Consider the following 13676-nt stretch of genomic DNA (forward strand, 5'->3'; position numbering starts at 1 on the left):
TTTGAAGTGGTTTATTAAAAAGTTATATATTGTTCATTTTATTGTACATTAAACAGTAACCTAGCTTTTTAATGCCTTTTTTAGACCCATCAAGAACAAGGGCGTTCTTACAAGGAAGTTTGTGCTCCTGTCATTGAGCGTTTGAGATTCTTATTCAATGAACTACGTCCTGCAGTTTGCAATGATCTCTCTATAATGTCTAAATTTAAACTTCTGAGTTCCTTGCCCCGGTGGCGGAGGGTAGCTCAGAAAATAATTAGAGAAAAAAGGAAAAAAAGAGGTAAGGCAGCCTTAATGTTGTATTTTCTTTGAAACAGTGAAGATCAATCTCATTCCAAGGTTTAATGCTTTATATTTGAGACTCTTGTTAGCTCAAGCATCAAAGTCATTTGGTATCTGTGGCATTTTAATGGAATTTGCTAAATCAATGGTTACATGTCATTTCCTACAGCAAGGACAGTCAGACAAGAGAGTCAAGTTTTTAGGTGAGGCATGCTTCTTGTGTTCCAGCATATTAAGAATGATCCATCAATATCAGTCCCTCTGAATTTGTTTTAGTAAAGTTTAACTAGAAGTGGCATCTTATTAAAAGTCATGTTTTATTAAAGCAGTGTAGTCAAAGAACTATTTAACTAGAAATAAATGAGTGTGGTATACAAACACCAGAGTGCTTTTGAAGTTGGCCTTTAAAGATAAAAGCATATTGCAGATATTAGCAGAGTTAATTTGATAATAGTCGAACACAGAGTTCACCAAGAGTATATTTGCAGTTTATTACAGGCAGATCTTAAGCATTCTCTGTCCTTAGCTATCATGCAAACCTAAAAATGTGACACTGTAAATGTTACCAGATTACATGAAAGAATAATTTTTTTATTTCAGTACCAAAAAAATCTGAATCTGCTGATGTGGAGGAATCCAAAATTGGAAACGAAGAGAGTGATTTAGAAGAATCCTGTGTGGTACCTCACAGTCCTGTGCCTATAGATAAAAGGCCCATACCAATCAAATCACCCAAGGTGGGATATCAGATTTAGAAACAACCTTGTGAATAAAAATAACATGAGGAGAAAATATGAGCTAAAGCATGATTGCTGCAGCTTGACATTTAATATTCTATTAATGGAGTTTAGGATATATAATTAAGTCTGGTGCATTGTTTTAGTGAAACCTGTAATAATTCTTAAAAATAAGCCTGTGTACTGCATATATAGAATATGTAAATAAACCTCTACTTTTTAGATTATTGATAATCTCAAAGTGTTCCGATAAAGCTTAATTTAAAAATAAAAGGTTGTGATGTATTACTTCCTATTGTTTTAAATATTAATGCATTTGAAATTTTATGTATCAATTGTATACAACATAATGAGTTACAAATAATGCTAAGATCTTTCCTGGCTTTGAAGATGTTTCCTTCCTCATCCCCCTCAAGTATCTTAAATTTGGACATGGTTTTACATGAAAACTTGTATTTTCAGTAATTTCAAATTAAATAGTTTAAAATATTTTAACATGTTACCTTCCTGTTTTGCAGGATAAGTGGCAGCCACTTTTGAGTACAGTAACAGGTGTCCACAAATACAAATGGCTGAAGCAAAATGTCCAAGGCTTGTATCCACAGTCTGCCCTCCTTAACACCATTGTTGAATTTGCACTTAAAGAAGAACCAGTGGATGTAGAAAAAATGAGAAAATGTTTATTAAAACAGGTAAAATGGATGAAAATGGGCTTGCATGTATTAGCTGTTTATGTAAGTATGACAAATTTTTTTTTTTCCTCTTTTTCAGTTGGAAAGAGCAGAAGTTCGTCTGGAGGGAATAGATACTATTCTGAAATTGGCAGCAAAAAATTTTTTGCTCCCATCTGTGCAGTATGCTATGTTCTGTGGATGGCAGAGACTAATTCCAGAAGGAGCCAATATAGGGTAAAACTTTGTGCTGCTTTTGCTTTGACAATTCTTCTGTAAGAAAAAAAACCCACTTACTTTTGTTGTTGTTTTTCTGTGAAGGGAACCTCTTACCGACTGCTTGAAGGATGTTGATCTGATCCCACCATTTAACAGAATGCTGCTTGAAGTAACTTTTGGAAAGTTGTATGCATGGGCTATTCAGAACGTCCGGAACATCTTGCTAGATGCTAATGCAAAATTTAAAGAGCTAGGTGAATCTCATTTTGTCACTGTTGGATGGAGACAAAGCTATTTTAAATGAATGTTTGTGCATTTTTTTTAAAGTTCCCCGTAATTGGGATCTTAACATCAGTTCCCTTGGTTTGTGCTGAAAACTACTTTGACTTTCTGTCTGTCAATGTGTCATTACAACCCATCCCCCTGCCTTGATTCCCCGCCCCCCCCCTTAACTCACTTTTCAGTGTTTAAGAGGGTGCTCCCAAATGTCAGCTGACTCTGTTATTTATATTACTTTTGAATTAGGTGTGCAGCCTGTTCCTCTACAAACAATTACTAATGAGAATCCAGCAGGACCAAGTCTTGGAACTATTCCACAAGCACGTTTTCTGCTGGTCATGCTCAACATGCTGACGCTGCAGCATGGTGCTAATACCTTGAGCCTCCTCCTTAATTCTGGCATGCTAGCATTGACACAAACAACACTGCGACTGATAGGTATGAGATCTAATTGTTTCTTGTTTAGAAGAAAGCACATATTTTATGAATCTCCTGTAATTTTTACCTGTTGGTGTACCCAAGCTACAGAATGACTTTGCTGCTTAAAGGTAGTACTCTGTGCTATTTACCCCTAATACAAGCACCACATCTGTAGAAGGAAGTTAGTTTGATTATAGCCTTTATTCAGTCATGATTTTTCTTGTAACCTTTTTCTTTGGCATCCTTTGCTAGAATTTAGGAGTGATAGTGTAGTTTTTGTGGAAACATTACAAATAATTGAAAATTTAAAATGAAAACATTAAAAACTGTTTGCTCCCTACTCATTCAGTTTTATTTGTTCTACTTATTAAAAACATTCACAGTCTGCATATTTAAGCTGGAAGCTTCCTTTGTTCTAAGAAGTTCTGTGGTGTTTTTTGCTATGATTCAAGTTGTCCTGCTTTTACTTTCTTGTTTTTCTTAGATAATAGCAAATATTTGTTCTCGTAATTGGTACTTAACTATAGTGCTCAGGAGAAGTTTTTAAAAAAAGAAAATCTTTTAGCAGAAACGTTCAGCCCCTGGACTCGTCATTGTCTCTATTATTTGTCACTTACTTCTGTTCAAAATTAAGTATTTAAAGTCCTCTGAGTTCAAAATCATTATATCCTAGTTTCCTAAAAACTCATCTAACTATATTACATGTTAAGTCATCTTCCCGATTTGTTACCCTTTTATACTGCAAACCTTATGTTTAAGTGTGACAAAAGTATGTATACAAACTTGTAACGAGCTTCAATTTTTCTCATATTTTTTTCCTCTTTAGGACCTAGTTCTGACAACATTGAAGAAGATATGACTGCCTCTTCTCATGGCGCTTCTGCCACAGTCCTGGAAGAATCAAGAAAGGAAACTACACCCGTTCAGCTCCCTGTTTCTGGACCAGAGCTGGCAGCCATGATGAAAATTGGTACCAGAGTGGTGAGAGGGGTAGACTGGAAATGGGGTGATCAGGTACAACTTCTTTTGTACAGGTTTGAGTGTGTTAAAATCTAAAGTCTCTATTCAGTGGTCTGTCTGTGAATTTTATGTTCAAGTTTTAAAGGTCATTATACATTTCAAAGACTTGGAGAATTAATGTAAAATAATTATTTGTTTATTTTTGGAGGTGAAAGTTCTTTTTTTTAGTGCAACTATTCTGATTCGTGATTTAACAGGAAATCGGATCAATTGTTTGCTACAGTATTATACTCTTCCAACTAAATGTGTGTGGTACTTAGTAGGTCATAGTAAACTAGATCTAAACATGAGTGTTGCTGCACTTTACTGGGGTGATTTTGTTTTGAAGGTTGTGAAATGCTTTCTAACTTTATGCTGGATTTTGAAACATTACTGAAAGTTTACTACCTAACCATTAGGTTAGCAGCAAAAAAGAGCAAGTGCTTTATTATTTTACAAACTTTGGATATGAATTAGTGGTGTTGGGGTAACTTGAGCCTCTCTCTTGTGTCAGGATGGACCTGCCCCAGGTTTGGGTCGTGTGATTGGAGAATTGGGAGAAGATGGCTGGATTAGAGTGCAGTGGGACACCGGAAGTACAAATTCTTACAGGATGGGGAAGGAGGGAAAATACGATCTCAAACTAGCTGAGCCACCACCAGCAACACAGCCCACAACAGAGGATTCAGACACGGAGGATGATTCTGGTAAAACCCCAATTCTTTTTTATAGAAGTCTAGGCAGGGTTTTAGTTGAATTCCAAAGTTGATAATATGAGAAAGGTTCTTTCATAGGAGAAAATGCTTCATCAAAGAAGAAGAATTTAATTGGTGTACCTTTCTGACCAGTATCTGTCTTAAAATAGCTTTACTGTGAGAAAGAAGGATGGAAAGGATGGTGTTACATTTGTTGTGTATTCATGGGCCAAAGAAAACAGTATTATCTAACTGAAGTAGTTTCAGTTACAGATACCAGGAGATATGCATTTTAACATATGTTAATGCCATTCTAAAGTGCATTTTTTATGTGGCCTAATTATACATCTAGTCACACTGCTTTCCTGTTCTTGGCATTGCATTTGAAATTTCTTTTAAGTGGTATACTGCTAGAATAACTTGAAAATATCTGCACAAACTATCTGGTTTATATTTTCTTCTTTCAGTTGGAAGTAAAAAAATCTTATTTATGTCAAATAATCTTAGAGAAAATGTTTACAACAAATTTCTCACATTGTGTTTGTTTCAGTGCTCTTTGGGAAATAGATTAACTCGATTTCTTTGCTTTTTATATCTCCCTTCAGAAGGAGAACAAGTTGAAAGGAATCTCCACCCTACTTCCATGATGCTGACAAGTACTGTGAACCTGTTGCAGACACTGTGTCTCTCTGCTGGTGTCCATGCTGAAGTCATGCAAAGTGATGCTACTAGGACTTTGTGTGGTCTGCTCCGGATGCTTGTGGAGAGTGGAACAATAGATAAATCAGGTATATTATATAGAAACAGTTTGACGCAGCTGTGTGCTTCTGTTTTGTGCTTTGTTGTCTTGTAATTTTGTAAATCTTTTCTTAGTAGTTTTTAATCCTTTAAGGCCAAAGGCTAAAAAATTTTTAGAACTTTTAACAGTCTTAATTGTTAGCAAAGGCAACATTAAATGATCATGAGCGTTCTTAGAACATAAACAGTAAAAGCAGGAGAAAAGCATGAGATGTGGAGCATCAGGATGTGTATGGTTGGCTTAGAAAATGAAATTCTTTTTCTGTTTGGGGATAACAATATGGCTGTGTATGTCATATTCATTTCCATAGCTGCTTTGTAATTTCAGAAGTAATATTGTTAACTACTTTGAAATGAGGAAACAGTATAGGGATGAAAATTGTTTTAAAGACATACTTAATAAAATTATTTACAGGCTCTAAAACTGAAGTTAATAGTGCATGTAAAGGCAGTGGAGTAGCTTGGTGTTGTGATTTGTCCAAAAAAGCCCCATGTAGTTTATAATTATGTAGCTGACGGAAAAGTCAACTGTTATATGTATATATCTTTTTGTTTTTAGCTTCCTTGCCAAATAAATTAGTTTATAAAGAACAGCATAGGAGTTGGTGCACGTTGGGATTCATTCGAAGTATAGCACTCATGCCTCAGATGTGCAGCACTCTTAGTACATCTCAGTGGATAACTTTGCTAATGAAAATTGTTGAGGGGCATGAATCTTTCACTGCTGCTTCACTACAGAGACAGGTAATGTGTGTATTTCCAAATTACTATGATAGGCAATAAATTTAGTAGACTTTAGTTGTCTTTTAAAAAAAAGAGTGTTTTAAAAAACAAATGGGAAATGTGCTTAAATCAGTTTTTAATTAACTGGAAAAAAATAACATGTATTCTTATTTCTAGGATTCATTGTTTTAAATATGCATCTGTAAGTCTTTGAGCCTTCAGGGTACTGCAGACTCTACTGAAAGCATGAAAGCTTTGTATAGATGAGAGGCCAAAACAGTGTTCGAGAAACGTATTCCAGAAACTCCCATATAATGTTTCCTAGGGGATGAATAAAGAATAACAAAAAGATGGTTAGGAAAAAAGTGCAATTTAATTTTAAAACTATCAAACTGTGTATTATCTGTTCTCTCTCCTTCCATGGCAAACTCTTACTTACTGTTTTAATTACAGTCTCTCTTAATAAGCTGCATCTTTGCATCTTTGTTTGGTATTGTATTTCCCCTTTTCTTCTTTTTCTTTGTTTTCTTTATTCTTTTTCCTTTTCTTAGCATCTTGTGCCTTTTTCATGCGATTGAAAAGCAATCTTGCTATGGAATAACTTTTCCAAGCTTTAAGGCTCAGGGATCAAAAGATTTTCTTCATCTTTTCCTTGATAAGGCATCAGCATTTTATAAATAAGGTGTTTCTGTGTGATCTTGCAGCAAATTTTTGCCAGTATTTTTAATATGATGAGACTCCTGTCATCATCCAGGACTTAGTGAATTAGTTCATCTTTGCTCTTCAGGGAATACTCAAGAGAAATGAGCACTCCTTGTGTACCGGCATCTAACTTAATAATAAGAAAAAGACAAGATCTTGAAGTTTTAGAAAGATATATTATTGACAAAAGTTTACAGGAAGAGAGATCTCCTCATTGTTATTGGTCACTTGTATTGGTCTTCTGGGTAGAAGATGAGGAAGCTCAAAACCTGAGATACTCCTGTTCAGAATGTGCAACCTCATCTGCCTGTTGATACTGCAGTGATACACCTTCCTGTGTTCCTCATCAGTCCTGCACTGAGTGTCTAGGTTTTGAGATGCCAGCCTGTTCCTTCTATACCGTGGCGGAGGCCCTAGTTTCACAGTAACTACTTCTGGCTGTCACTGGTTACTTTTTGCCTTCTTGTAGCATTCAGCTTTATACCTCATGATTTGTAATTATCGTCCCTTCATTGCAGAACACTTGGAAACTTTCATTCTGAAATACATCTTAGTACTAAGTTGTGAGCCCGGAATCTGAACAAACCTTCCCATTCTGTATTTCTATTTTTCCTATGTGTGTTAGTCATTTACATTGTTTCTCAGTGTGTGTTTGTCTCATACTGAGTATTGAAGAGGTTGGATTCACTAATATAACATGCCAGTAAAATTGTTACTGACTTTGAACTGGCACAACTTCTTTTGTAATATTCCTTAGCAAACTGAACAGAAGATCGGTAGCTCTGTAATTTCTACAGCTGGAAAGAAATGAGCATTATAGAAAAAACTACAAAGGAAAGCTAACCTTTAAAATGTCTTTCTTCTGTACTTAATATGTTTGAAAATTTCTTTACTATTTGGTGACTTAGAATGGAATAACACTAATTTTGTTCTTGTTTTAGATCCTTGCTGTACATCTGTTGAAAGCAGTACTTCCATCCTGGGATAAAAGTGAAAGGTCAAGAGACATGAAATTTCTTGTGGAAAAACTGTTTGGATTTTTAGGCAGCCTGCTTAGTACTTGTTCTTCAGATATCCCACTACTCAGAGGTAGAGGAATTTTACCTCAGTGGCTAATTTTTATGTATAGAAGATGTGTGCATTAAATTGCTAACTGTTGTGCAATTACCATGTCTTTCCAGAATCTACTCTGAGAAGGAGAAAGGCCAGGCCCCAAGCATCTCTAACTGCCACTCACAGTAGTACTTTAGCAGAAGAGATAGTGGCACTGCTGAGGACGCTCCATTCGCTCAGCCAGTGGAATGGACTCATAAACAAGTACATCAACTCTCAGCTAACCTCCATCACCCACATCTTTGCAGGAAAACAGTCAGAAGGGGTAGTTTCCACGTTTTAAAATAAGCTCATTTTTATAGCAATATTTATTTTGAAATTATAAATATTAAATGTTTATAAAAATATTAAGTTTAATTTTTAAACCATTTTTCTATTTATATATATTTATTTCTGTGTTGTAATTTTTAAATTGAAGTATGTGTGATTAACTTTGTATTGTAAAGCAGATAGAAGTATATGTTTTCTCCCTACAGTTAATTTTATTGTTCTTTGTTAGGCTGTGTTGGATGACTACTTTCCTGACACTGAGAATCCAGAAGTGGGAGGCCTAATGGCAGTGTTAGCAGTGATTGGTGGCATAGACAGTCGCTTGAGACTGGGTGGACAAGTAGTTCATGATGAATTTGGCGAAGGCACAGTGACACGCATCACCCCAAAAGGGAAAATTACTGTACAGTTCTATGACATGCGAACATGTAGAGTGTGTCCTCTGAATCAACTGAAACCAGTAAGTTTGCTTTATTGAGGCTTTAATACAAGGAAAGGTATGGTTAAAGACTGATATGCTGCAAAGTAAATATTTGTTCTTTGTTTTGTAAATACATGGACATTCAACACACACAATGCTCTGAATGCAAATCTAAGATAGTACTCATGCAAAACTCTACAGGGCCTCTAAAGTCTGTCCTCATTTGTTGAGGAGGTGAAAGGAGAAGGGATTTTTACCTCAAGTCAAAAGACTTCGGTTAAGTCCCAAGACATGAGAAAGTGATTTATAGCTCTTACATGAGAGGAGCTTATTTACTTGTATTTAATTTGATTTCCTAACTAATGTAGAAAGTCTTGGTTGTTTTAATTTAAATCATAACCTCAAGTTGGTTAATATGGCTTTAGTGAAAGCACAGTCACAGTGCCTGGTCTGCTTCACTGAGTGCAGTTCTTTGTTCTGACTCTGTCTTGCTTTTTCACCAAGTAAACTGATCATTGTGTTGTACAAGTAGACTTAGGAGCTATGTAGGGAATAGAAATCCTCTTCGGTTGTTTCTGGTCAAGAGCAGTAAGATGAATGCTACTTTTTATCTTCTTCAGTTAATAACCATTGACATTTTTGAATGATTATTTTAAATATTGGAAAATGCTTACCTGTAATTATTTTTGTTTTGTCTGGTTCTTCCTGCACTGTCTAGCTTCCAGTTGTGGCTTTTAATGTGAACAACTTGCCTTTCACGGAACCTATGCTATCCATTTGGGCTCAGCTAGTAAATCTGGCTGGAAGTAAAATAGAAAAGCAAAGAATGAAGTCTCCCAATCAGGGTCTTTCAGGTACAGTTGGGTGTTTTTTTTGTTGTTTTGTTTTGTTTTGTTTTTAAATAGATGGATATACTCTGGGAAAAATACTGGTAATAGCACGTATACATAAAGAGTTTTCTGGAACCTTAGCTTCTTTCTTAGTCAACATTGAATAATATGCCCTTATGAGACAGGTTTAGCTAGGAGAGTAATTCCTCTGCATTGTAAGTTTTTACTTTGGTGAGAAAATGTAAATAAGGTTAGGGGCTGGCCTCTTTCTATTGAATTGTTTAAAATATTGGATCCATATAACATCTTAACTGCACTTACAGTGCTATGAGCTGTATGATTGTCCAGGGTGTGAAAAGTAGGAAGGTGATGTTTTTAAATATCATGGGTTAGAGAATGTGTGCAGATTTTTTATCCAGTTGCTGTTTTGACTACCTCATATAATCAGTATTTCATAAGCTTTCACAGGGTGAGTTAAGATGTAAACTGATTTTTAGACTTAACTTGTATGAGTGATAGCCTTTCGTCTCTGATGAAAGAGATTCTTCGTGCTAATGGCTGCTTAATATTTCCGATAGGTCAAGTGGATTTGGATCTACTACGATGCCAGCAATTAAAGCTGTACATATTGAAAGCAGGCCGAGCTCTGCTTTCTCACCAGGATACACTAAGGCAGATCCTATCTCAGCCAGCTGTTCAGGAGTGTGCATTAAATCCTGCAGGTATTCTGAAATGCAACCTCAGTGTACTGGCAGTTGGAGGGTAGAAATTAGGTTTGCCCTCTGAAGACTAAAAACTAAATTTCAGGAATGTTTTAACCTTACGTTAAAAGTATTTTGACTTTTTAACTTACATTTTGAAGATTAAGTGGATCAAGTGTTTGAAGCTTGAAATATTGGAGTTAGCTAAATTTGTAAGTCTTTTATAGTTACTAAGCTCCATAAGTAATTTAAAAAAACCTGTTGGTTTTTTGCAATGGTGTCTTTTTCTGCTTCAAAGTTTAAAGTATGAGTTCTCAACTGACTATTCCTTTGACTTCAAACATTTTGCAGTTTCCAGTGAATCAAGTAGCAGGATACAGTGTCTTTAGTGTAATCTTAAAAGGAGTTTAAGGAATTGTAGTTTTAATAATTTTAATTTATTCTTTACATTCATTCTACATATAAAAATAAATAAAATAACTCTGTCAGCTTTCAGGATAGCTATTGATGCCCTCATAGTTTATATTAATTCTTCGGGCATTTGCGAAGCATGTAATGTCTTTAAATATGTTGATATATTTGGTTTATTTGTATATTTCTGGGGGTTTTTGTCAGTTACCAAATTTTAAGCCAACAGAATCATCGATTTCTCTTGGGAATGGAACATGGTTTTACTTCTACTTAGTGTCAGTTTTTCAGGGGAAAAAAAAACACTGAACTTTTTTTTTTTAAAAAAAACAGGACAGCACAAGTACATGAAGACTATTAACTGTTTTGTTACTTTTTCAAATATGAGAATTTCCTTTTGTTGGAGTTAAATGAAGAGTGGGAACACTTCCCTGAGATAGCCACAGTAAAGATCTAGGAAACATGAACGTTTGTGCCAACAAGAATACAAAATCAAATATAAAAGTTGTAGAATCATGAGCCAGTTGATTCAGAAAAGGTATTGTCTTCTGGAAGCACAATGAATACCTAAAGGGAGCTCTTCCCAAGAGGTGTGTTAGAGGGGGAAATTACTCGATCCAGAAAGTATGCACCATGGCTTTGGGGATCAATGAAATTGTTGGTTGTCTCCATAAAGTGGTTTATCATGGAAGGACATCTTTAGAATAATCTTACTGTAAAAAGATGAAATCAGAAGATACTTGTGCAAATTCACTGTCCACTAAGCGGTTTCTGCTAGACATATTTTAGGTGTATTTTAGTAACTATTACTTTACAAACATCTTGTTTACTTTTTTGTATTGAGAATGTCACATGTGATTTAATCTTAAAGGCATGATTCCTGTGGAGAAAAAATATAGGAGAAATGAACAATAGGTTTGATCAACCAGTAGACCTCAGAATAAGTCTCCTGATTGACTTATATTATGTAGTTTTGGTTAAAATAATGTTTTTTTATTTCAAGAGGATGGAGCAGTTGCCTCTCCCGACATAGGAGATATGTCTCCTGAAGGACCGCAGCCTCCTATGATTCTTTTACAGCAACTTTTGACAGCTGCTACACAACCATCACCTGTGAAAGCAATATTTGACAAACAAGAGCTTGAGGTAGAGTCTATGTTTTCTGCCAAGTAATCTAATAAATTATTCTCTGTAATTCACAATCTAATTAAAACTTGTTAAACTATAGCTTTAGAAAAAATCTGTCACTGAACCCTTTTTGGCAAATAACTTTTTGTCTCAGGCACACACACACAAAAAACAATACTAAATGTGCTTGCTTTACTTGGACTGATTTACTTGTTGTCATTTAGGCTGCTGCTTTGGCAGTATGCCAGTATCTGGCTGTAGAGTCTACACATCCTTCAACTCCAGTGTTTGAAGACTGCAGCTCTAGTGAAGCTACGACACCCATCACAGTGCAACATATCCGACCCACAAAAGTGAAGAAACGCAAGCAATCTCCAATTCCACCCCTCCCCATTGTAGTTCAACTTATGGAAATGGGATTTCCTAGGAAAAACATAGAATTTGCACTAAAATCTCTGTCTGGAACATCTGGAAGTGCTTCTGGATTACCAGGTATTTAATTTAGTTAAATTAATGATGTTAGAGAAGGAAAGTTGCGAGTGCATTAAAATTCTGCTTACAAGGGAGCAGTTGTTACTTCTCCTTTTGGATACTATCTTAAGAATGTCAGAGAATCCCTTAGAGATAGACTGAGTTTGTTTTCTGTATTAGGAGTGGAAGCCTTGGTTGGCTGGTTGTTGGATCACCCCGATGTTCAAATTACGGATCTCTCTGATGCTGATACTATCTCTGATGAATATTCAGATGAGGAAATAGCAGAGGAGGTGGAAGAAGCTGAAGCCGCTTGCCCTATGGTAAATACCAACTTCCTAAAACCTAAGTTGTGCTAGCTGGCTGCAGATCTTGTAGTTCTTTTATGAACTTGGTTAGAGTACAATACATTCTGCTGTTCGAGGCTTTTAAGACTGTAACAAGGACCATGTTTGCTGTATGTTTCTAAGACATGTTATAAAAACTCAAGAATAATCTATGAATCTTTATGTATGAGTAGCACAGGGGAAGAGTGGGATGCAGACAGACGTTTCAATAGCTGTAAGTGTCCCTGATAGTTGGTCTCAGTTTCAACTAAGACAGTCAATGTTACAATAGTGTAATATTTTTAAAGGACTTTATTTATTTTAAAATTTATTCTTCTATCTCCCTTCCTTTGGGCTGAAAGACAAATGTATGCTAGCTGCAATGAATGACTGAGAAATCAGTGAATGAATGGTAAAAAGATGTCAATAAATAACTTGACTTTTTCCTTATAAAAAGTATTTTCACTTATTGGTGATAAAATGACCTTTACAATGCCTATTGAGTGTGATAGCTTTAATATAAATTTATATTAGTCTTTGACTTTGAGGAGCTGTTTCAGTAAGGATTTACCAAAAAAATGAAATGACTTCTGTATTTCTCTGTATTTTTTTAAGCAGTTATGTTGATTTTTCTGACACATGTGGGATTTTGTAATTGAAAGCAGTGCATTACATTCTGAAGGAAATCAACTTGTCATTGAGTTGTGATATCTTTATCAGTACTGCAGTGAGAAACCGCAATATATTGCCTTGAATGAAAAAACATTTAATGCTCAGAACAGAGTTTTCTGAAAATTCTCATTACAGCTGATTCTCTTAAAATTTTTAATCAAATTTTGAAAGGAAATTTCTGATTAAGTACAGTCTTTTTTTGTCAGTTTTTCTAAGGGAATACTTTATATACCATTGTATTATATAACAAAATAATCAGTAGTGTACTTTAGGTAGGAGATCACCATTCACCACTTTTTTTGGTTTTTTCTTCTCCAAACAAATAGCCTAAGAAGCAGAATGTGAATGTGTATCTGCAAGGCTAAGTAGATCACTCACAAATGCTTTTTGTTGTATTTTTCTTTGACAAGCAGATTTCATAAAAACAACTTGAAGTTTGTTTCATGCATTTTGAAAATTTGCAGCTATGTTCCCTGGCAAGTAATTTTGGAAACTATAGTTTAAAATCAAGTAGATCATAAATGTTAGTCCTACAGTGAATTGGCCTGTTAAAGATTTTTCCCATTTTGGCGTGTAACTTGAATATTATATGTGTGTGGATTTTGTTGGGTTATCTTCAGTCTCCGATAACAATTTTATTTATCTGAATTGAAACCAAATTTTGTAACTGTTACGTTATTTATTTTAAATTGTTTTTTCAGACAAGTGGTGCTGTCGTAACAGAGAGCCAGACCTATAAGAAACGAGCTGATTTTTTAAGTAATGATGACTATGCTGTGTATGTGAGGGAGAATATTCAGGTAAGCATGAT

General features: G+C 35.2%; 1 protein-coding gene across 4 annotated transcripts in view; it reads left to right on the top strand.

Moving 5' to 3' along the window:
• Nucleotides 1–13676, top strand: part of HERC2 (HECT and RLD domain containing E3 ubiquitin protein ligase 2) — a 111648-nt gene that overhangs the window by 48728 nt on the left and 49244 nt on the right. For all 4 annotated transcript variants that reach the window (XM_074908263.1, XM_074908290.1, XM_074908281.1 and 1 more), the window contains exons 30-48: nucleotides 85–280; nucleotides 883–1019; nucleotides 1538–1711; nucleotides 1791–1927; nucleotides 2012–2163; nucleotides 2435–2626; nucleotides 3435–3622; nucleotides 4122–4314; nucleotides 4908–5090; nucleotides 5660–5844; nucleotides 7467–7614; nucleotides 7707–7903; nucleotides 8138–8368; nucleotides 9048–9183; nucleotides 9738–9881; nucleotides 11272–11414; nucleotides 11621–11888; nucleotides 12048–12190; nucleotides 13567–13665. In XM_074908263.1, coding sequence (XP_074764364.1) covers nucleotides 85–280; nucleotides 883–1019; nucleotides 1538–1711; nucleotides 1791–1927; nucleotides 2012–2163; nucleotides 2435–2626; nucleotides 3435–3622; nucleotides 4122–4314; nucleotides 4908–5090; nucleotides 5660–5844; nucleotides 7467–7614; nucleotides 7707–7903; nucleotides 8138–8368; nucleotides 9048–9183; nucleotides 9738–9881; nucleotides 11272–11414; nucleotides 11621–11888; nucleotides 12048–12190; nucleotides 13567–13665 — 3246 coding nt within the window. The remainder of the gene's footprint in view (nucleotides 1–84; nucleotides 281–882; nucleotides 1020–1537; nucleotides 1712–1790; nucleotides 1928–2011; nucleotides 2164–2434; nucleotides 2627–3434; nucleotides 3623–4121; nucleotides 4315–4907; nucleotides 5091–5659; nucleotides 5845–7466; nucleotides 7615–7706; nucleotides 7904–8137; nucleotides 8369–9047; nucleotides 9184–9737; nucleotides 9882–11271; nucleotides 11415–11620; nucleotides 11889–12047; nucleotides 12191–13566; nucleotides 13666–13676) is intronic.

Source organism: Athene noctua, chromosome 1 (genome assembly GCF_965140245.1).
Source record: "Athene noctua chromosome 1, bAthNoc1.hap1.1, whole genome shotgun sequence".
In the NCBI taxonomy this organism is placed as follows: domain Eukaryota; kingdom Metazoa; phylum Chordata; class Aves; order Strigiformes; family Strigidae; genus Athene; species Athene noctua.